Raw genomic sequence first — 24,505 nt, forward strand, 5'->3', positions numbered from 1 at the left:
AAAAAAAAAAACAAAACCAAGAAGAAACCCTCCAAAAAACTGACAGCTATCTATCTGCAGTTCTATTTTTGTATCTTCATGCCTTGCACAGACATCTTCTTCGTCTTCATACGCCCATGTCAATTATCATATCATTACACTGTTCATGGTTTCTAAAGTTTTAATATGTGTTTTAACCTCTCAAGGTCAAATTTACTCTGAGGGCTTATAAAACCATATTTCATGTTTCTTTTAACTGAGAGCAGAAAAATTTTATAGCCCAAGGGCACCGATTGAATCACTTGTATCGGTGAAAAATAAATAATTTCAGACCATACTGACTAAAATAGCTCAGAGTGGAGTCTTAGGGACGAGAGGTGAAGAGCAACCGCATAATCCAATGCAATTGTTTGCATAGGAAGGGAAAGGACAGCTCAAGTTCTAATAGCTTTTTAATGTGGCCAAACATGACACTTACTGAGAAGAATACAAACCATTTGTCAGTGGATTTCATGGCCGAAATGATAAAAACTCATTACCTCGCTAAATGTCACACATGGCTAAGAGATGGAGAGAAATAGATAGAGAGATGCCCGTAAAACTTTAAAGGAAAACAAAAGGTTATACTTTCACGTCTTCTAGCCAATTTATGCAGGCTTATTATTTTCTAAACAGCTTAATTCTTCACATAACAAATTCCATATTCATCTGCATCAGTTACCAGGTCAATAAACAGAACTGTTTGTTTATTATGCTGCAGAAGCCAATTATAGGTGAGATATTTACTGCGGATAAACAACAAATAGTGTCTGATAAAACATGATGGAAGCACCATCAGCAGAGCTGTAATGAAAGCTGTTGTTGGTCCCAGCGCACACGTCTGTCTAATGAAGGGTTTTGATGCAAATAATCAAAACCATACTTTGATATTCTGAAGCGTTTCCCCTTTCATTATCGCCAGTGGAAGTGCATTTTTATTTCACTTCAGATTATTCTTATTATGCTTAGATCATACATAAGAGATTTCCTCACATCAATTCTGACGCTACTTAGCTTAAATCAGAACAAAACACCGTGTCAGAGTAATGATCTAATATCTTTATTGATGATTTTTTTTTTCACGCACAGAGTCAACAGTGTTTATACCCTCCGCCGTGTACAACATAGAGGAAGACATAGGTGAGCTGCTTATCCCTGTACGCAGAAGCGGGGATGTCAGCCAGGAGCTCATGGTCATATGTTACACCCAGCAAGGTAACACAATAACTTTGTGTTGAAATGTTTGTGATAAATTGTGTCATTTCTCGAGTGAGTTAGTGCTGTCCTCCACATCAGATGGATCCCTGTTCTCAGTACTCAGTCTGATCACCTCTTCTCGGTGAAATCTAATTTAGGCTGAGGCTGAATATCTATAAATGGCATCTTTAAAGGAGAAGATGAAGGCTGTCATATTGATAATACATCTGGAGTGCTAATGACTTTCCTCCTTGCACATCAAAAGTGGGTGCAATGTGATACTTAATGCATTAGAGGAAAAATAAAGGCCATATGCTGATCTGCTTTTAATCACTGACTTGACTTGATGAAGATCAATGTTGCATTAAAAGTTTTCATTAAACAGTGACATTAAGTCGAAAGGCACTGCCTTCTGTTATAGCTTAGTTTGAACTTAGGTTCATTGTTCATGAAAATCATACATAAATAATTATCTTTAATGTGACGAAAAGTACACTGTTGTGTCATTTTTCTTCCTGTAATTCTGTTTTCTGCCTGCTCAGTTTCTGCAACAGGCACCATCCCCACCACCGTGCTGTCCTACTCTGATTACATCTCCAGGCCTGAGGACCATCACAGCATCCTGCGCTTTGACAAGGGAGAGATAGAAAAATCCTGCCGCATTGTCATCATCGACGACTCCCTGTACGAAGACGAGGAGAGCTTCAATGTCACCCTCAGCATGCCCATGGGGGGCCGTCTGGGCTCCGAGTTTCCCACGGCGAGAATCACAATAATTCCTGATATGGATGATGGTAAGATTACATTACACTGGTCGTAAGTATGCAATTGAATGCAATCCAGTCTCAAATAGTCAGTGCAGGTTAAGAAATTTGACTGCAGAATCGCTTTAAGGCAATTTCTGCCTGTTTTTCATCTTCACTTTTTCACGTCTAATTAAAGCCTAAAAAAATGTCAGCATGAATTTGTTCCTTAACTAAGTTTCATTGTATCTGCAGTGTGTTTTTTACTTGTGGACTTTAATTTAAAAAAAAATATTTGTAAATGCAAATTTTCACTGCATAAACTGATTCCAAAAGATAAATTCAAACAGATAAGCAGGTTGCAAACATGCTGGTATAGATGTGAACGTGTGTTTGATTTTTTTTTTTTCCCTGTATGTGTTTGTGCTTGTCTGCCAGTGTCTCATAGAGAAAGCATTTGAGTGTGCGATCCTTCTTCCTGAAGGCAAAGCCTTTATCTCATATCTGCAGGCTCAGACTGGAGGTCTGATAGTCTCCCATATCTTCCTGACGCCTCTTTGTTCCCCAACACCTGACGGCCTTATCCACAGTTCTCTATCGCTCTACAATCTCCACAAGCACTGCTGTGAATTCAAGACTCTATGATGCCAAGCAGGCAACACCGCAGCTGAAAAAAAAGCTGCACATTTGCAGAAGGGTCTTCCCTTGAATGAAAATTTATCTGAAGCCATGTAATTGCAAATGTGATGTAACATTCAATTTAGAATTCTAATAGTCAGAAAACTCTTAGCCAACCATTGAGAAATGACCTTTATTTTGTGTGTGGCTAAAGTTAGATAGCTTCACTGAGATTTTTTTACTACTCATTTTAGTTACTTTCATTTCCCATTAGTGAAACCTCAAATGCGTTCAAACCCGTATGTTTTATGTTTGATAAGAGTCCTGTCATTCATGCTGCTGGCTTTAGTATGACAGCTTCTGAAATAATATTACCTGCCAATGTTCCCTCTAAGCTGCGCACGTGCGCAATTGCGCACTGCTGGCACAGTCTCTGCGCACAGAAAATCTGCGTTGCGCACAAAAAAAAAACTGACAGTACCTGAATTGAAATTAAAATTAATACTTTAACAATTCTGTTTTGCAGTGTGAGTCAGTAAGTGACTGGCTGCTCCCATATGGGATTAGAACGATGCCACCTTATCCCATAGTCCAGCCAATAATACGATTCACATTCATATATACGCAGCTAATCAACGTGGTTGACAGGCTATGACAGCGTCCTTATGTGCCGACACCGGTGTTTTAGCTAGCAAAGCAGCGTGGCTGATGTGGAGTGAAGCCACGTAAATGACAACGTGTACAACCATTGGAGATGTGAGCAGGACAGACGGAACAATTGACGGGAAAAGTGTGGACTTCATACCAGTTTTTAAATTGTGTTGATAGGCCACGTAAAACCAGAGTTGTAATATAAAAAAAATGCAATGTTTGGTTTTCTTCCTGAATACTATCGTTGTTTATATTTACTGCGGGAAGAAACGGTAAAAACAGCGTTTTATAAGAAAAAAAGCTCGAAAGCACTCTCCGCCTGTCAGCAAAAACAAAACCCCCCGCCTCCCCTTTCCTATTCGTCCAAAAAAGTACCATGTCGACCAATCAAAAAATGATATGGCAACGTGGCATCTAGTTGTTAAGAAACGGGGGGAAGTTTTAGGAGTGACGGCGGTGTTTTGAGATGTGAGAGATTTGAGACGTTTAGCGCAAACCTTGTGTAGTTAGTGTGTAGTGTAGTCAATAGTTTAGTTGTGTTTGTCAGAACAATGAGGCGACTGCTGAATGTTACAGGTGTTACAGGAGTGATACATCTCCTGTTGTCAGGCCTGCAGGTATCAGGCTGTTGTTCTCCTTTATCTCATAGTGGACAGAAATTATTTTTTGGAGTGGCACAAATAATTTGTGTGGCATCAGATTTGATGCAGAACAGCTGATTGTTCTGTAAATAGTTTGAAATGTTTATTTAAAAATGCATTGGCTGCATTTAAAAAAATAGCTGCAAAAAACGTTGTTTGCATAACTCAGTTACTTTTTTGAAGAAGTAACTATATAATTAATTGCCCAGCATTGGTCATTATATACTGTATTTTGCAGACAGAGAGTTACAGGACTCTCTCCCAGACCACAGACTCATACTCATAATACAAGTCAGAGCTTTATAAAAAAAAAGAAAAAAAAGAAAGTTGTGTTTTCGAAATTGGAGTTCAAGTTATTTTTACTTCCAATAGTGTTAACATACTACACAGGTCAATGACTAGATTTTTTTTACATTTTCATTGTAAATGGGCTAAAGCAGTTAATTAAAGGTAGTCTAACATAAATGTAACTGCTGTAATTTGATTTGATTTTAATAAACTATTTAACTTGGATGGATTCGATGCTGGCGTGACCACAGTGTACACGTCTGATGTCGCTCACAGTGGTACAAGGGATCGCTCAGGGAGTTTGTGTGTTCGCTCAGACACATAAAAAATTAGAGGGAACATTGCCTGTGACCTCAAATGTTTAGCAGCACAGAAATATTCAGTGTTCCATTTCCCGACAATAAAAAAGTAGTAGTTTTTGTTTTAGATCGTGGCCAAAAATCACTGCCAACAAGTGCACGAACCTGTGTCACGGTGACTCCAGCAGCAGTTTTCAATTCAGTTTAAAGCCTCAATCTGTGTCAAAGACTTTTTCGCCCATTCAGTTCCCAGGGTACCTGAGGCAGCCACGCTTCAAGTGTGTTTCTTTGACCTCCTTGAGGATGGAGGAAGTTACTAAATTAGAAAGTTTTTATACTGTAGCAGTGTGCGGTGTAACCTGAGAGTGAGCACTAGGCATTTTGACCTCTACTGCTTGTGGGTACTGAATCGAGACTGCCAAAACAGCTGCTGTGAGGTAGAAATTTTTAACTGTATGTACAACAGTTAGTCCTCACAGCAGTCATCCTGCTTCACAAAGGGATATTCTTTCACTGCAGCTATTGAATTACATTGTCACAGTCTTCGTGGACGTCTTTGACTCTAACAGTATGAGACATACATGTCTTAACAACCACCAGAGAGTCTACCGATTGGAGATCAAGAAAGAATATATCTGTCTTTTACTGACTGTCTGAAAAAGTCTCATAATGCTGTTGCTTGTCTTTTAAATAAAAAAACAGGTTGTGTGGCAAATGAAGCAATTGGATTGTAACAGGTATCACACAGGATAAGATAAGAAAACTTAGTTTGCTTTAGAAGCGATCTCTAAAGACCAAAGTCCTCTAGTGCTGCACAGCTTCTTATAACTGATGAATAACATGTTTGTGCTGGTGCATTACTGAAAGCTGTGAAAGGCAAATTCCTGCTTTGAATTTATCCATCTTGCGTGTGTTATCTTAGGTGTTACAAACTCATCTCTTGCCTAAGTAATCCTTTCTCGTATCACCAAAAGAGGTCTCATTATAAAATATGCTAAAAAATAGTCACTGTGCTAATTTGACACTTGCCTTTGCCTACATTATAAGTCCTCAGTGTATTATCAAACAGAGAAAAGGAGAAAAGGATGCTCAAGGCATCATAGGATTAACTAGACTCAGACTGACAACCAGAATTAACAGTCTGCGCTCTATCTGTTGTCATGTTCTCTTTGCCTCTGGCTTGTGACAGTCAAAATATTCTTATGCATATCAGTTGTCAGAAAGCAATGAACTCACAGTAGTGCTCCTATACAACATAATTGTATGGAGTACAGTATACAGCGCGCTTTTGAAGAAAGTTCCTTTGTGTTCATTTTTGCTGTTATTCTTAAGATCTGGTTCTTACTGTGGAATCTTTTAGTGCCACATGGAGCGAAACAATGCCTGGAGCTGCTGTCTGACAGGTTTGCACCTTATTATAATGACACCATTACCTGACATCAGATCAACCACCTGTACATGCAACTACACACAAAAGGTGCTTATGCACATAATACGTGTAAAGTAGGCACAGCGAGTATAATTTCAGGATTAGGTACCTAATGTTACTGGCAACCACTGTATAAATGGAACGTGAAGAGCAGGGAGAAATAAGGTCATGTCGACCTTTCACTTCTGCCTGAAGGAGGTGATTATGAAATGCCTTTAATATTGATGGAGAAGTAAATGGTAAGTAGCTCTGAGTCAAGCAGAACAAGACCAATGAAATATCTGAAAGAGCAGAGAGGTGGCGGGAGATTCAGTTCCACTTCAAATTTAGCTTTTCTAGCTAGGTGTTAAATTCAAGTATGCAATCCAGGTTCCCTTTGTAACTTTGCCTCAGTATATAAGAGCTTGAGGCAAATGGGGGCATCGCATCCTTCTTTGTTATCCCTCTTGTAGGAATGCCTGTCAAGCGGGTGCTATAGGAGGGAGGTAGGAGTCAGATCCTGGCTAAGCACCTGCCCCTGCCTGTGAGAGGTCCGCGCAGGGACTTCCCAGGAGGGCTCTGAGTAGGTTTTCCAGCTTGTGGGGTCAGACAGTTATTAAACATATACTACTGATATTTGCAAAAAGAAAAAAAGAAAGAAAGAAAAAAATAGAAAGAAAGAACTGAAGAGAAAAAAAGGAGGGGAAAAAAGCAGCTGTCTTCTTTCCAAGCTGGCAAGCTATAGTGCTGCAGTGAAATATGAAGCACGCACCAATATATGCACTCCCTGCTCTGTGCAAACACAATCCTGGCCACCTACTGCGGTGGCATGTGCAAAAAACCACACGTGCTGTAGAAGGTGGAGTTGCTATTGTCTGCCAGTAGTCTGATATTAATCTGACAGTTTCTGGAATTCTAAATTGATTATGTCTACAGCTTTTATGCCTAAATGAGGTGAAGTTTACTGCAGTAATAACCAGGTTTAAAGACCTGTGGTACAGAGAGAAGACGAGTTTTCTTTCCGACCAAAAAATTCATTTTACTAATTAGCACGGATCCAGAGATGACACAGAAACACATATTCAATGTATATACTATGCATGTACTGTGCAAATGGCATCGGGCTCCCTTTCAGAAACAATTAAACTGTCAGGCTACAGGTGGAAATACAACAACAAAAATCACTCATAAAAATGAAACAGATACTGAGGAGCAGCAAATTAAAAAGCTAAACAGAAGCCAAAATGTCCTAATAACAAGTGAGGACAGACTGTACTAGCAAACTGAAGCCAAGAGAAGACAGCAGAACGTAACAATGAAGGAAATGGTAAACAACAAGAGAAGCTACAAACTGACAAGCTCTATAGAAATTTAAAAGGCAGCGTGGTAATTAACATGAAACGGTGCCTGCATATGCTCAGGAAGGTTCAGGTGGTTTCTGTTACTTATACTGAGATCTAAATGCAAAGCGTTTCACAATCCTTTTCTGTTCTCTTCTCATCAACAGAAATACACACTGATGCAAAGAAATACACACTACAGAGCTACTGCCCTGTCATAAAAAACTGGAAAAATCCCTTTCGGCTCTGAGCTTATTGTTAAACGTCAGCTTATTGTTAAAGACCTGTGGCACTGAGAGAAGACATGTTTTCTTTCCAACCAAAATATTCATTTTACTAATTAGCACACCTTCACCCACAGAGAGGGAATAAAAGTAAGGGAATACCGCCAGACTCTGAGACGGCACAGAAACTGATATTCCTGTTTTTGAAGGAAATTTGACTGATCCATCACTTAAAGTCTCCCCAGGTGGTCTCTGGAGTTTTACAATTTTACATATTTCTATGTTAGTCTGGTGGTTTTCTCTTACTCTTACTCGCTCTCTGTGGGTGAAAGTGTGCTAATTAGTAAAATAAATGTATATTCTGGTTGGAAACCACATATCTTAAACAGTAAGATAGATTGTAGCAATAAATTACAATAAATATATATGATTACAACTTTTCCTGGACACATTTAAATCTTGTAGATTATTAGCACTGAAAGGGATTAAGGTTTTCAAGCTGTCTGGGTATTCTGCAGTAACAGGAACATCTGCAAACCATAGAATACCTGCTATTTTCCCAGCAGTAGACCATCTGCGCATAAACGGCCACATCCTTACAGACTCCACTCTGGCTTTTCCTGTGATGGTTCGGAGAAACTTGTCCTTTCTTGCAGCGGTAATTGCTGTTTGATATTGACTTTGCATCCGGGAAAATATTTTGGTGGTTGGGAGTGAAAGACATGAGAATGCTTGTACAGCAAGACTTGACTGGTGTGTTTATCATCTCGTGTCACTTGGCCTGTAAATTTCGCACTGGTTCTGAAGGTATGATTATGACCTGTTTGAAAGATGGGCGGGTTCAGTGCGTGTGCTGTACATCCTGGATGGGGATGAATTGAGGAAGACCTCTCAAACCCTGTCATTATGTCTCACCTGGATTCCCGTTCGTTCTGATATAAACAGATGTCTTAAAGCACTTAAGCAGAGAAGTGCTGACTTCAGTCGTCGGCCTTAAGAGGCTCAATCTAGACCTTGCTTTGAATTTTCAAGCGTGCGTTGCTGTCAGCCGTTGTTAAAGTTGTTGATTTTCCTGTATTGAATATGGAGCTGATTTTGTATGCATTTTCTGCTGCAGAGAGATTTGTCTAGCACACAGTGGGCAGAAGTGCATTTGCCAGGGCTCAATTGAATCTCACCATTAGACAAGCCACTTAACGCTGTGGGAATGTCATGCAAAGTTCAAGTGAAATCAAGCAGTCAGTGGGAGCGCAACAGTCTCCTTAGGGATGTCTGTGTCTCTCCTTGTGCCTCTTCTTTTATACTATGTTCACTCATATGCAACAGTAAGGATATTTCTTTGTTTGCTATTATGTTTCCGGCATATTACACAATAATGGGACGAGCCCAATGATTAAATCAAAGGGCCTCTTACTTCTGATCTACATTTTTATGTTTAATTTCAAAAGAAGAAGCCCTGTGGCTTTTTCCTTTTATTCCACATTTAAAGTTTGTTCCTCTGTTTACAAAGATATGGGATTTCAACAGTTTACATGATTTTGCATAATACAAATAGGTCTAAATGTGCATCATCACCACTAACATCCATGTAATCTTAGATGTGCTTTGAGGTATAGGAGGCTACTGCTCGTGAATCAAGGATACGGTGGCTTACCTTTCATTTAATGAGTCATAGTTCTTTGAAGCTCAGTGTTTGTTTGCTGCACAAACCTTATCTGATTACTGGGCTAGTACAACAGGGCCTGAGTTGCTGGCTGCTAACCTCAGGTTAGTAGATCTGATTACTCTTCCAGTTGGGGTCCCACTGCAGGCAGCCAAAACCATCTTTGTTTGTTCTCTCTGTGGGTAGAAATTCTGGCAGCTGCAAGACTCTTGATGCACCACTCTTTGTCTTGGCCATGCTCTCAGAACAGATTAAAGCATAAAAGTCGTATGTCCTTTGCTTACACTTAGGAATAATATTACTTCAATCGCAGAGATGGTTTCTCTAAGAACCATGAAACCCCAGGCTTTGCTTAAAAGACCCGTTCCTTTTTTGAACTTGTCTTTTCTTGCTAATATCGAGCTGTTGCTGCCAAGGCAGACTGCATCAAAATATTCAAGATCTTCTAAGAGTCAGATTACTTAGAAGTATAATGTGGTGAAAAATAATAAACACTTTTCCCTGATCCGTAATTGAGCCTGGCAGCACTATTGACAGTTAATCTCTGTCACTAATTCTCTGTTTCCTTGGTCTTGTGTTTTGGTTTCACTAGATAACATAATCATAATGCATAACAGCGTGGATTTGTTTAGGTTTTTTTTTTTTCATTGCATTTTTCACTCCGTTCCACATATTCAGTTTTGCCCCATACTGTGTGATGAGAAACAGCTAAGTACCTTTTTGTAGGTGTATAGTCATGGAAACCACAACTCTGCCCATGGCCACTGCCATTCACTTAATTTATTCATTATTTGGTCACAGTAGCTTTCGAAAGCCCAAGGTTTTTACTGCTCAGTTGTGGCTCTCATTAGTGATATTAACTACAGTACTGTGCAAAAATCTTGAGCCACTTCTCATTCCTTTATATTTTGCTTCCAAGGAACCAGACTTTTGTGAATCTTTTAAAGTGGTCTTCATCAATAGTTCTGAAGCTCTTTTAAATTGCATTGGCTGCTTTTTCACTCATTTTCAGTCCAGTCCTTGGACCTGACAATTTTCAGAGGAATGTTTTTTTGTTTGTTAAACCACCTCCTCTTCCTAGAAAACACAGCTTTTCTTAATCTCTGCTTCTATCTCCACTTGGAGACCACTGATAAAGTAGTTTCTCAGGTGGACTTCCCAGGTAGTAATCTAATAGGCCAGAGCTGCAGGGCAGACAATGCACTTTTGTTTGGATACAGATATTTTTGCACTGTCCGTACATGGAGGTTGCATTCAAACAGAAAAAAGGCAACTAACTCCAGGGATGTGCCAGTGTTGTATCTACACATAATAGACAGCTTGGCAAGGAAACAATTTACATTGCTAAAATGTATTTTTAGGTACTTTGTTACTAGCACCTTTTTGCAAAAACAGTCTGCACAGGCATTTGACAGCAACAAACTATTATTTGTGCACCAACAAGATGATTTCCAAAGAGCGATTAGCTGAAAACATTGCATGTCTTGACATGCTGTGCAGTGTGTCCTTAAAAACAGTGAGCAAACTGGACAAATGGGGGAATTTTTTTACCTGATTTTTGTTTTTAAGAAAAATGAGAGCCACATATAAGGATATTTGTTTAAAATTTTGATAGAAGAGTGGCAGTATAATGTCCTCGTAAGTGGATATCAGGCCCTTGTAAAGCAAAAATTAGTATTTTGGTCTAGACAACCCAAAATGTCATGTCCACATATGTGGACGCCAGGTCCTAGGAGGTTAAACAAAAACTGGGTTGAAAATCAGTGGCAAAAGGTCTTATGGAATCCAAATGTAAAACTTTTGGTTCATTCATGTCATTATCAGTATGTTCAGTTGTGAGCGGTACTACAGGGAGTGTCTACAGCAATCTGTATTAAACCCCCCCAAAATTCTTACAGCATCTTCTTAGGAGAATGTCCACCACAGTCCAAACCCTTACACAACCATTTCACCAGCAGCATAACATGCTGGACATCATTGAGAGGACACTGGTTCTGAAAGAGTTAACTAGAATAACAGTGGGTGAGTTTGGCTGCAGTGGAATCTCAGCTCAGCTCATAGAAACACTAATTGCAGTCAGGCAGGCCTGGGCTGGCGTATGGAGTTTTACAACCCCCCAGACCTTCTGTCAGGCCTCCTGTCTGGCTCTCAGACCCATCGCTATCAAAGTGAGCTCCACCAGGACAAAACCAGCCGTCAGGTTTCTTTTTTTCCCTTTGGATACTTGTCACAGTTATAGGAATGCCACCAAAACATCGTGCCAGGAAGTGAGAAAGCGCTATTTAAGGTCTACAATTACTGTGTTCGCTACCTGCTGCTTATTCAATGGAAATGTTCCTTTAAAATCTCCTGTAATCAGAGATAATTTTACAGGTTATGCTACCTATTAAAAGATTCAACTCGGCAATTACACCAGACATTCAGATATCCTGTTGTGATTCAGGTTGAAGGTTATTATGGTCTGCATTCTCCCACGTGCTTTTCCTCATGTTTTTTTTCTCTCGTTTCCAGAACCCGTCTTCTACTTTGGCAACACAGACTACCACGTGGATGAGAGTGATGGCTACGTGGAGGTGCAGGTGTGGAGGACAGGGACTGATCTTTCCAAAGGAGGAACTGTCACAGTGCGCTCCAGAAAGACAGATCCTGTCTCAGCTGAAGGTATCTGCTGGTCCCCTTCTCTAACAGCGTTGTCTAGTTTATTCTTAGATAAATGTAAATCACAGAAAACAAAAGATTTAAGATGTCACATTGATAGTCATTTTGAGCTCAACTGTGCAAACAGATTTCAGCACTGAATATGTTGAGTGGATGGCCTAGGGGAATGTAAACACTGGTTAAAGGTGGGGGGAGGGGAGCTAGGGCTTTTCTGTTCGGACCATGTCTTATACGCGCTGGATCTACACATTGTTGTGAGGATAATGACAGTCTGACTGAGAATAGAGCTTCAGGAATGCATGCCAATTGTTCTGCTTGTTCCTAACCGCTTTGGACTGTAAGACTGGTTGCTATCCCTTCAAGTCTGCCCTATAGCGTCTATTATCTGGTTCCCCCAGGCAGTCTTCTCTTCTTTGCACAGATTCCTAACATCTCTACTCGTGCTTGCTTTGTAACTGCAAAAATAACCAAAATCTAATCATATGCAGCATGGTAGAAATTCAGACTCACACTTACACACATAAGTGGGTCATAAGTACATGAAAAAAGCCTGAGGGCAAAGTTTGAGCTCTCAATACTCAGACTCTTCACAGAAAAGCAGATGAATAACCTGTCAGCACTCAGGGAGATGTCCAGATTCTAGCAGTGCTGCTTTAATATCACAACAAATTCCGATTGTTCATGCCTATGAAACATGAAATAGAAACAGGCATTTTGCTAGCATGAAGTATAGAACTTTTCAACTTGCTTGCAGCCTGAGATTCACAAATACATTATGAACATGAGAGCTGTTGTCAAGAAAAATATGATCATGTACTGTAGTTGTTTTTTGCTATATGCACTACGTTTTATAAACACTGTTCTTTGAAACATGTCTGACCTATATTGTGTTGTGGGGCAGCTGGTGTGGATTACGTGGGGATCAGCAGGAATCTAGACTTTGCACCAGGGGTCACCATGCAGACAGTTCGTGTGACAATCCTGGATGATCTGGGTCAGCCAGTGCTGGAAGGGCCAGAGAAGTTTGAACTGGTACTACGGATGCCAATGAATGGGATCCTCGGGGAGCCAAGCAAGACTGCTATCATCATCAACGACTCAGTTTCTGACTGTGAGTGAAAATATGGGATGCAATGAGAGCTTATTAACATGGCCACACTTATCTTTATGTATTATTTCTGATTTTTGGATTTAGTGCCAAAGGTGCAGTTCCGTGAAGCTACGTATGTGGGCAATGAGAACTTGGGGCAGATCTCAGCCACTGTATACCGTAGCGGTGATATCAGTTACAAGTCCACAGTACGCTGTTACAGCAGACAGGGAACAGCACAGGTCATGATGGACTTCAATGAGAGGCCTAACACAGACGCTTCTATCATCACCTTCTTACCAGGTTGTGTAGTAAAACCTTGCACATGTCCTCTTACATGGTTTGTGTGTGTGCGTGTGTGTATTTCTTACCTGCCTATAGTATTATAAAGCACCTTGTGCTATATAAATAAAATTGAATTAAATTAGAACATTCAATTCTGAAATATAGTTGGAATGGTTAATTACTCATTTGTACTTTTTTTCAGGAGAAATTGAAAAACCGTGTCTATTGGTTTTGGTTGATGACACTGAACATGAGGAAGAGGAAGAGCTCCGTCTTGTTTTGGGAAGCCCTAAGAGTGACTCTCCATTTGGAGCATCCATTGGAGAGCAAAATGAAACACTCATCAAGATAAAAGATGATGGCGACAGTAAGAATCCTTTTTTTTTGGCTAAAGACACAGTGTAAAGGCTTTTGATATCATTATAACACATTTAAAGTTAGATTAGATCTACAATAGTGTTTTTTAACAGATCACAAAGGTTGTGCCCACTGTGACTGTAATATATGGTATGTGGAAATGTCACAGTTATACTTTACTGTCAATATTTCATGGTTTTTCAGAGGCAATTATTAGTTTTGGAGAGACCAAATTCAGTGTGACTGAGCCCAAGGAAAGTGGCCAAGTGTCTGTAGTAAGGATCCCAGTGCTGCGTGCTGGAGACACATCCAAGGTCTCTGTTGTCCGAGTTCACACCAAAGATGGATCTGCTACCTCTGGGGAGGACTACCATCCCATATCTGAGGGTAAATAATACTGCCAGGCACTTTTATCCCTCTAGCACAATTCTGAAATTTGCTCGAAAATATATTTGTCAAGTGTCTCTCCTTTCTCTCTGCAGAAATTATTTTCAAACAAGGTGACAGAGACCATTTTGTGGAGGTGGAGATTTTATATGATGGTGTAAGAGAAATGAGGGAGGCGTTCACCGTGCATCTGAAGCCTGATGAGAACATGGTAGCAGAGACAAAGGTGAAAGCCAAACTAAATTAGTGTTTACCTTTAAAGCATCTAATTACCACGTTATCACTTTGCAATCAGTAATTTGTTCCCTTTTAAGAACCTCTCTTAATTGCTCTTATTGTCAATCAGCAGATGAGTAAAGCCATAATTTATATTGAGGAGACCAACAGCATGGCAGATGTGACGTTCCCCTCAGTGCCCAGAGTGGTGTCGTTGCTGCATTACGATGACCCTGATGGAACCAGGGGCTCTCTGCCTGTGGCCGGATACCCAGTCATTTGTGTCACTGTATGTCCTAACTGATACTATGATAAATAGATAATTGTTGTCATTTTCTGTGTTAATGGTTAATTTAACAAAGCTTTGTGTCTCACAAGTCCAGATGAAATCTCTTAATGAGGTAGTATTTAACAGATGTGCACACTTTGTTTATTACGAGCTACCTTCAGGGCTCCTCGCTGGCGTGAAGAAACAATTTTGCTGTAGGTTTTGGTGGTGAATTTCACTTAAATGCACTGTTTCTTTTCCCCTTTCCAGGCCTGTAATCCTAAGTACCTAGACTACGACAAAACAGGCTCCATCTGTGTCAGCGAGAACATCAACAACACCCTAACTCGGTATCGTTGGCTCGTCAGCGCCCCCACTGGTCCAGACGGCGTTACCAGCCCGATGAGGGAAGTTGACTTTGACACCTTCTTCACCTCGTCTAAAATGATAACTCTGGATTCAGTCTATTTCCAGGCTGGTTCTAGGGTTCAGTGTGCAGCAAGAGCTGTGAACTCTAACGGAGATGAAGGTCTAGAACTCACTAGCCCCATAGTATCCATCAGCACGGACGAGGGTGAGTTTAGTCCATTCGCTAACTTTGAACATTCAGTGTCTCTCATAAAAAGAGTTAACCATAACAAAAACTTGAACTGTTTATTAGAGAAATAGAATATTTGATGTTGCTTTGTATATGTCATGGTTGCAGGGATGTGCCAGCCCCGTGTTGCAGGCACAGTGGGGGCCGAGCCCTTCTCTGCTAAGCTGCGATACAGTGGAGCAGAAGACACAGACCACCCCAATCTTATCAAACTAACTGTCACCATGCCTCACATTGATGGTAAGCAATTCCTGACTAAAAATTAAGACTAATAGGAAATCATGCAGAGACAGAATGTTGTTTTGAAACATCATTCATGTCACTGATCAACCATATTCTTTTAATAAGAAGCTACTTAAGTTATTCACCAATTATTAATGTGTCTGCTGTCCAACTGCTACATGTGTGTCCCTGTAGGTATGTTGCCTGTAGTATCTACACGGCCTCTGTCAAACTTTGAGCTGACGCTTAGCCCCGACGGTACCCGTGTTGGGCACCATCGCTGTTCCAACTTGCTGGACTACACTGAGGTTAAGACTCGCTATGGCTTCCTCTCTGATGCCACCAAAAATCCAGAAGTAATTGGCGAGACTGCACCTTACCAGTACAGCACTTCCCTCAGGGGATCCAGCACACTACGATTCTACAGAAACCTTAACTTGGAGGCTTGTTTGTGGGAATTCACAAGCTACTATGACATGTCTGAGCTGCTCAGCGACTGTGGAGGCACCATCGGAACTGATGGACAAGTAAGCAGCCCTGCCTTAGAGGTCTAGCTCACCTTTGAACCCGTGGCTAAAACAAGCCTTGTCCATTTGCCTAGTTGTTTTTTACTTTGAAGATGAGGTAAATCCTGGCAGATAAAGACTACATTGTCTGGAGATCTCTTCAGTTCCTGAAAGGACCAGGGGTTTGTCTTGCTAAAGTAGCAAGTCTCCCCGTTTTCCTTTTTTTGCTATTGGCACTTATGCCTTACAGGCATCAACACTTTTTTTCACCTTGGCAACATATTCTTAATTTAAGTTCAGTTAATTAAAACAGAGTGTTGATAAAGATGGTTTGGAAGCGTACGGGGGGCAAATCATGGTAAAAACCTCCTCTACAATCCATGCTGATGATTATTAATTCATGCCCTACAGCACTTGCAAATATATTTTGGCTCTGAGGATATGTTGAATTGTATATTGGTTTGCTATTATAATGGGAGACACTCATTTTACATAGCTCCGGGTTTATTTAATAACAAGGGCATCACCCAGGCGATAAAAGCCTTTTTCAACAAGTGGAACTTTGTTGCCTTAAGTTATGAGATCTAAAAGTGAACGTAGCAGAAATAAATATGTCTTAGCAAGTAAGCAGTCTGCTGCCAGTAACATAAACTTGATTGCATATTTCTTTATTTATTAGTGACCACATTTATCAGAGATATTATTTAAAAAAAACAAATAGTACATTTATAAGTTATGAAAAGATATTAATGATGTTTTTTTCACTGGTATACATTTATATACAGGACTTGTACTGTGTATAAATGTATCGAGTCAGGCCTCACAGGTTCACTTTGAGCATCAGTGGAAAAAGGAACAGTCTTTTTTTGTGGCTGCCCTGTGACCCAAGTGCTCTTCTAAGTGGGCAGGCTGGCTGATTGGAGACAACTCTGTGCAGGCCGGGGCGACTGTCATGTCACAGTGCAGGGCTTAGTGCCCAGCCTAACAGGCCACAGGAATCTATTAAAGCCCAGCAGGTTGTGTCAGAAGGCCATTCTGCAAATCGTTTGCCTGAGCTCTAAATGCCCAGAGGCGTAGGCACGTCTCCACATGAACACAGAGCCAGTGCAGGCAGGTACCGCTCACAGGTCAGAGGAAAGTGCAGATACCAGAGACTGCTCCCACTTTCACCACTTTGACCATTTTAAGACAGCTCTTTTAGAGCAGGAATGTTTCCAGTGAGTCAGTATCTCCAGCAGCAGTATAACATATGTAGAGCATTATTGCAGCCACATAACAGTTATAAAACTGCATAAAAATGCAGCTGGCAGGTTAGTACAATATACACTATAAAGAATGCAGTCATATCTTACTGCTATAGATCTTAAACTGGACTTGTTGGTGTCAGATTTCCCTATAAAGTGTCCTTTAAGTCCACAGCACACACATATACTGTACACATGACTACATGTGTATTATTAACTTCAATAACATGAAGCATTTTCAAAATATACCTTAAAACAGCCACAATGGCAGAATATTATCCCTCATTTTCTTTGTGAGCTATTCTATGTGCAGTGTATTCGTGATGTTGTTATGTCTTTGAACCTCAGGAACAAGACCAGCTTCGCCTTTGAAGTTTAAATTTAATCTTACTCTGTCACTGCAGGTGCTTAATCTGGTCCAGTCCTTTGTGACCCTACGAGTCCCATTACATGTGTCATATGTCTTTCACTCCCCCGTGGGAGCGGGAGGATGGCAGCACTTTGACTTACAGTCGGAGCTGAGGCTCACATTTGTGTACGACACTGCCATCTTATGGAGAGATGGAATCGGTAGCCCGCCAGAGGCTGAACTACAAGGCAAGATTTGAGCTGCAGTTTGCAATAAAGATTTAACACAATACTTTTATGTCATTTCTACAATCTAAGGCCCTGTAAATTAATGAAGTATGCAACCTAAAGTAGTCTGTCACTGTCTTTGCAGGTGCCCTTTACCCAACCAGCATGCGTATAAATAGTCAAGGACAACTAGTTGTCAACTTCCGCACAGAAGCTCGATTCAGAGGCCTGTTTGTGTTTTCACATCCAGGTATGTCGCATCAGTTATATAATATGCAGTTTAAATGTAATGCTGCTCTTTAGCACGTCATAATATGTTTCAAAAATGTAAAATAAACAGATTCTAGAAGATGTTTAGTGTAAAAAAGGGTGACCACGGCTTTGCAGATTTTACCTGTGGCTTATATTTAACTAATGATATTAACCAATAAGGTCATTTTATGTTTGCTTCTGATGACTGATGGATTTTTTTTTCCAACAGCTTCACCACTCACCTCCATGGTTATGTGTCCTGAACACCCTGGTTTAACCTTTAACCTTAGCCTTGTCAGGACTGAGCCAACTTACAGCCAGCCTATCCAGCAGTGGATATTCATCTCTGATTTTGCTGTGAGGAGAGAGTTTGCTTTTCAAAAAGCCGCATTTGTTTCCTCATTTATTTTTCTTACACTTTATTCTTAATTAATCTAATTTTTCCACTCAGGTGCGTGACTACTCTGGCATGTACACAGTGAAGCTCATCCCCTGTACGTCCCCTCCCAGCCTGGAGTACGCAGTCCCTCCTGTCTGCAATCCCAGAGAGCCTCTCACCTTCGACCTGGATATCCGCTTTCAGCAGGTAATTCCACCTTGTCTAACAAGTTATGCCTGCATCAGATTTAACCATTTATTCAGAATGAAATGTATTTGTGTTTAGTGGCTACACTGTTTAGGTGATAAACATTTTAACTACTGTGACAGCAATGAAACACTATTACAAAACCCCTAATTATTTTTTAAAAATTCTTAATTAAGTGGCATACTGAACTTGGTAGTATGGTGCCAGTGGATAATTTCGTCTTTGCAGTTTCTGGATTAAATTCTGTGGCTATTGTTTGCAAATGCAGATATTTTTAAAAAAAAAAGCAAATAAAAATGAATCACCATCACATGTTTTGGAGATTGAATTTCAGAAAATACAATCCCTCCTCTGCTCTCCACATTTACTGTTTGTCTACTTATAAATCCAAGTGTACGCAAGCGTGATTGGTCAATAGGGCTAAAAGTGGACTACATACAGAGAGCTTGCCCTTTTAGATCCCCTATAGAGTCTCCATATTTGGATGTAGATATCTCTTTATGTAGACTGCATTATAAGTAAAAATATATATTTTAAACACTGATCATTAAACTGTTTTCTCATTACTCATTACATTACCTATATAGGCCATGTCGCTTGGATCCTATTCACTTGCTTGTTTAAATATCTGACTCTGTTATTTCTTAACTGTCCTCCCTATCTAATTAAGTACACATAAAACAGTAACTCTTCTCTCTTAAGTCTTTAATCAACCTTCTCATTTTGTCCACACACTGTTGCTATAGTGCATCTCTTCACTGGTGCTGATGCGAGCATATAATCATCTCCAGAATGAAAACACAATTTTACTCACAGTATACACTGATCAGCCACTTCATTAGGTATATCTGTTCGACTGCAGTCAACTGCATTTATAGAAATATCTGATCCAAATATCTATCCAATCATGTGGCAGCAACTTAATGCAGGTAGACATGGTCAAGATGATCTTCTGAAACTCAAAATGTAATGTTAGAATGGGGAAGAAAGGTGTTTAAGTGACTATAAACGTGGTCTTTGTTGGTGTCAGATGGGCTGGTTTGATTATTTCACAGACTATTAATCTACTGGGATTTCCCCACACAAACATCTCCAGGGTTTACAGAAAGTGGTCCAAAAACGAGAAAATATCCAGTTGGCAGCAGTTTTCTAGGTGTTAGAGGTCAGAGGAAAATGACCAGGCTGCTCCAAACGAATGGGAAGGCAACAGTAACTCAAAGAACCAATCATCTCTGAACACAAAAACACATCAAACCTGTTAGCAGATGAGCTACAGCAGCAGAAAACCACACCAGGTGCCACTCCTGTCAGCTAAGAACAGGAAACTAAGGCTACAAATTAAAACAACTCACCAAAATTACAAAATAGAAGGCTGGAAAAATGTTGCCTAGACTGATGATTCTCTATGTTTCCTGCAATATAAGAATGGTAGGGTCCAAATTTGGCATAAATATCATGAAAGCATGGATTCTTCTTGTCTTTTACCAGCAGTTCAGGCTGTCACAAAGCTTAAATCATCTCAAACTGGTTTCTTGAACATGACAACAGTTCACTTTACTTAAATGGCCTCCACAGTCAACATATCTCAGTCCAATAAAGCACCTTTAGGATGTGATGAACCTGGAGATTCACATCATGGATGTGTAGCTGGTAAATGTGGAGCACCTATGTGATGCTTTCATGTCAATATGGATTAAATTCCTCTCTGAGGAATGTTTCCAGCACTTTGTTGAATCAATGCCATGAAGAATTAAGGCAGTTCTGAAGGCAAAAGTCCAACCTGGTACTGGTAGAGTCTGTCTAACAAAGTATCCTGTGAATGTAAAAAAAAAGAAAGAAGACCATTCAAATCTTCACATTTGGTAGTTAAATATCTAAACTATAAATAAATAGTAAATGTGTTTTTTGTTTTCTGTCGTCTGTGTTTTTTTTAGGTTAGTGATCCAGTGGCTGCTGAGTTCAGTCTAAACACACAGATGATCTTACTTTCTAAACGGACACTCTGGCTCTCAGATGGCTCCATGGGCTTTGGACAAGAGAGTGACACTGCTTTCTCAGAGGGTAATACTGTAACATTTCTAAAACGCCTTGAAAATTGTAAAAAAAATGTAAAAAATTAAAAAAAAAAAATTAAAAAAATGTGAAAAAGAAAAAATAACATTAAAGGAAATAAATAAGCTCCAAGCTCGAAATATGGCTGTGAATGTTTTCATTGCTCAGCTGCGTGGACTTCTCTCCACTCTACAGATCAAAAAGAAATCCCTGTGTGATGAATGGTTCTGTTGATTTGGCAGAAACGTCCCCCATTATTTACTGACTCAACAAAACAAAATGAAAGGAAAATGAGGGCTTCATGAAGTGCCATTCTGACTACTTCCACATCTTTTTCCTAAACAGGCTAATTATGAGAATGCCTGCATTTTGTGTCCATCAACAAGGTCTTAAAACACTTAAAGTCCTTGAAGCTGCTCTCTGAGTCAGTGTAGAGAGTGAGAGTGGTTTTAGCTGGGCTTTTAGTGGTTTTTCCTCATTATATAGCTGAGCAAAGTACAGTCATTTGAGAGAACTGAATCTGCAGGCATAATAGAACCATTTTTACTAACTTTTCATTAAACCATCAAATTTATGCTTGTAATGACTGATGTTTTACTCGTGATGAAATCTTTATTTCTTTTTTATCAGGGGATGCAGTTTATGGGAGAGTGATGGTGGATCCAGTACAGAACTTGGGCAGCTCCTTTATTTGTAACATAGAAAAAGTGTTCCTGTGCACTGGAGCAGATGGATACGTCCCTAAATATAACCCGAGCAATTTTGAGTTCGGCTGTCTGGCTGATGCTCCATCACTGCTTTACAGATTCAAGATTATTGTAAGTAATAAAAAATACTTCTTATAGTATCACGTGTACTCTGGGCCTATTCAAACTTCATCATTTCCTGTGTAATTTTTTGTCTTCAGGACAAGGCCCAGCCGGAGACCCAGGCTCGGGTGTTTGGTGATGTACCTTTTAATGCCTTCCTGGCAGTGGATGACCCCGGTGCTTTAGCACTGGTGAGACAACCTGGTTCAGATGGTTTCAGAATGGATTCTACAGCTCTTTTCCAGGTCAGTAAAAACAACTTGAAAACACACTTGTAAATACTTCACATGATCTAAAATCACAAACCTATGAGTCATTCCAGAGAAAACATTACACTGAAACTATTTAGAGCTAACGTAACCTGCCTTTATGGTGTGAGCATGGTATCCCACGCTGTAGAGATCACAGACTAATAGCACTAGACTAATGGGTTTTTATTCCGCTGACATTTTATCCCTAACAAGCTGATAGAGAAAAAGCCTTAATGACCAGACACAGTCTGTGCCCTCATGAAAAGCTCCTTAGGTTGGCTTTCATAGAGGTTATGATACCAGAGTTATGTATTTTTGGTATGACTCACACTCTCCACTTTTCACCATGTCCAAATTGCTGCTTTTGGTCAGGGAATCTATGTTTCTTGGCTTGTTAACAAAGAAAAGTCAGTATCATTAAGTCTGCAGACTGGCAGGGCATTTTCCAATGGTTAAACAAGTTTTGTGCTTTTCTATTCAGTTTATGCAGTGACTGGACTGAACTGGACTGTAAGGTTTAGCTCTGTTTTAATCACAAAATAAAACTAAAGTTGTTCCTTACAAGAAAATGTCAAAAAATAAAGGTTTCATAGCACATACGTACTACTCTCTGCACATAACTGTTAGATCTGACGCTAATGGGTATAGTTTAATAAAGCTGGCAGTTAAGGATCTCTGAGAATAGATATACTTTTAGCCTTCCACTAAAATATGGGGAGGAGGTGGCAAAAACCACTTTATCAATTGTGTCCTTTTCTCTACCTGGGTAATTTGAGACACATGGATGGATGGACATTAAAATAATAGCTGTTGCTCGTTTCAGGTGGCTGCAGGAAGAGAGTGGTACATACACACCATCTACACTGTCAGGTCCAAGGACAATGCTAACCGTGGCATAGGGAAGAGAAGCCTGGAGTACCACGTGATGAGTCAGCACGCTGATTTGCTTCCCAAGAGTCAACATCGCCTCAGAAGATCAGCTAATGATGTCCTAGATATAGTAGAGGACATTGGTGTGAGTAACAATCGTGGCACAAACATCCTGCACATCACCCTGGACCGCAGTGGCCAACAGAGGACGAGCCCGGACAGGGAGATCTTTACCAAAGGACACATCCCTCGTGAGCTCAAAGAGAGGGACGGTGACGACAGCCTGGTTTTGATGATTGGTATCTTTGTGGGGCTGCTACTTACCGTTCTAGTCATGATTGTGGTGGTGTTACTAGTTCGGTCCAAGCAAGAGAAGAAAGAAGTGCCCAGGAACTCCAGCAGCGCAGAGCCCATGATGACACAAAACATCAGTGACAGCTCAGAGGTCTAACTGACAGACTGAAGATTGAGAAAGTTATTTTATGTTGCAAGTGCCTCACATTTACATAAAAAAACTGAAGATTGCGTGTGAAACAACACAAACTACAAGAGCTTTGATTCTATTCAGAAATCTACTTGAAATATTGCATCACTCCTCATGCTGGAGAGTGGTATGGACACTAGGAGATGGACAGTGTTAGTAGCTGTTTTAAGGCACTTGTCAAGTTGTCACTTATTGATTGGCCTTTGATGCCACTTGATCCAAAAAGGTGTTATTAAGTTTCCAAAGGTGCTACAGAAGATGCCTCTTACCTTGAATGGCGTTTGGTGTTTTGCTGAGTAGGTCTAGAGAGGCCGGATATTTTGCATTTGCTGACACTGTCCACAGTACGCTTTCACTGGAAAAACCTGTCTGTTCTTACAGAGAATGATTCGATTCTGTGTGTGCCTAAGAAGTCACAGGACTTTACGGTTTTATGATGTAAAATGTGTGTCCTGTGTGTTCAGTAAAACGCTCAATTGAAAATCATCCAAGTGAATATAATTTTCTTGTGCTTATGTTCTTGCATGCAATTAATTTTTGTACTTTAGGATTTTAAAAAAGTCTTACTGCTGATTTAAACTGGCTTGTGGCAAATGTGTCTGATCTACTGTACTTCCACATGTTTGTATTTTACAGTATATCCCATGAGAAACTGTATTTATCTAATGGTTATTGTTCTTCTCTTAGTTAACATATGACACTGAATCAGATAGGGGAACTTAAACAGTCCTCTTAAAAGATCCTGTGGTGTTACAGCAGCTTTCGGGATAGCTGATCTGCAGTGTACAGTGTAGTGTAGTAATGGTTTCACATCCATTATTTTTAACAGGAACTACATTCACAAATGGTACGCTTAAATTCTACTGTAAGTGTTGCCTACTGTAGCTTTGTAGAGCTTGCAAAAACCCTTTCTCAACAGGGCTACATGTTGACTGTGCTTTTTTTTAATGCTTTATTTCACATAAAGGGAATGAAATGTTTAATCTGCAATCATTCTCTCTTTGATTTTTGATATTTTGGTTTTAAATATATTTATTTTCCAAGTATTGTTCTGTTGATACAAATCAATCCTTTTCCGCCTTTGATTTTGATTCATCAAATCTTTTTTTCTCAAACGGTATGACATGCTTATTATTGTGATATTGCAGTAGATATTAACAGTTTGCATTGAAAGAAAAAACACTAAAAACTTTATCCATGTTGCCATAAAATCTGATTACCTCATACTGCTGTGTATCCTATAATAAACATCAACTTCATAATCACTTTATAAATGTCAAGTTTGTTTGCCTTTTTTATTATTATTTTGAAATTGAAAACAATTCTATGCAACCTGTGATAAAATACCTTGATGAAATGTTTATCCACAGTATGATTTTTTTGTTTTTCAGTGCACATTTCGCTTGCTAATCTAGGTTTGACACTGTATCAATGTACTGTGCTTCTTTTACTATACTCTAATACGCTGAGTGCATTTGGAGCTTTTTATGCACATTGATGTATCTATGTATATACACATATGTATTACATATAAATATACCATTTGGATGTTTTGGGAACAGTTATTGTTAAAAGACGCATACTGTATGTGCTGTAAGTATTTGTAACATAGACCAGGAAGACAACATGGTCTGCAAATAAATAATTTTTCAAGAAAATAGCATTGAACTTAATGATTTCATGAAATCTGTATAAATATAGAAA

General features: G+C 39.7%; 1 protein-coding gene across 1 annotated transcript in view; it reads left to right on the forward strand.

Moving 5' to 3' along the window:
• frem2b (FRAS1 related extracellular matrix 2b) overlaps positions 1 to 24,453 on the forward strand; it is a 52,199-nt gene extending 27,746 nt beyond the window's left edge. Inside the window, exons 5-24 of the mRNA XM_063492960.1 lie at positions 1,108 to 1,233; positions 1,758 to 2,009; positions 11,602 to 11,751; positions 12,650 to 12,859; positions 12,944 to 13,141; positions 13,326 to 13,490; positions 13,685 to 13,867; positions 13,963 to 14,093; positions 14,217 to 14,372; positions 14,622 to 14,925; positions 15,058 to 15,189; positions 15,367 to 15,698; positions 17,326 to 17,518; positions 17,643 to 17,747; positions 17,979 to 18,106; positions 18,201 to 18,335; positions 20,270 to 20,396; positions 21,018 to 21,205; positions 21,295 to 21,441; positions 22,271 to 24,453. Coding sequence (XP_063349030.1) covers positions 1,108 to 1,233; positions 1,758 to 2,009; positions 11,602 to 11,751; positions 12,650 to 12,859; positions 12,944 to 13,141; positions 13,326 to 13,490; positions 13,685 to 13,867; positions 13,963 to 14,093; positions 14,217 to 14,372; positions 14,622 to 14,925; positions 15,058 to 15,189; positions 15,367 to 15,698; positions 17,326 to 17,518; positions 17,643 to 17,747; positions 17,979 to 18,106; positions 18,201 to 18,335; positions 20,270 to 20,396; positions 21,018 to 21,205; positions 21,295 to 21,441; positions 22,271 to 22,768 — 3,860 coding nt within the window. The 3' untranslated portion in view covers positions 22,769 to 24,453. The remainder of the gene's footprint in view (positions 1 to 1,107; positions 1,234 to 1,757; positions 2,010 to 11,601; positions 11,752 to 12,649; positions 12,860 to 12,943; positions 13,142 to 13,325; positions 13,491 to 13,684; positions 13,868 to 13,962; positions 14,094 to 14,216; positions 14,373 to 14,621; positions 14,926 to 15,057; positions 15,190 to 15,366; positions 15,699 to 17,325; positions 17,519 to 17,642; positions 17,748 to 17,978; positions 18,107 to 18,200; positions 18,336 to 20,269; positions 20,397 to 21,017; positions 21,206 to 21,294; positions 21,442 to 22,270) is intronic.
• The last annotated feature ends 52 nt before the right edge of the window (positions 24,454 to 24,505 follow it).

Source organism: Pelmatolapia mariae, linkage group LG14 (genome assembly GCF_036321145.2).
Source record: "Pelmatolapia mariae isolate MD_Pm_ZW linkage group LG14, Pm_UMD_F_2, whole genome shotgun sequence".
NCBI classification, from domain to species: domain Eukaryota; kingdom Metazoa; phylum Chordata; class Actinopteri; order Cichliformes; family Cichlidae; genus Pelmatolapia; species Pelmatolapia mariae.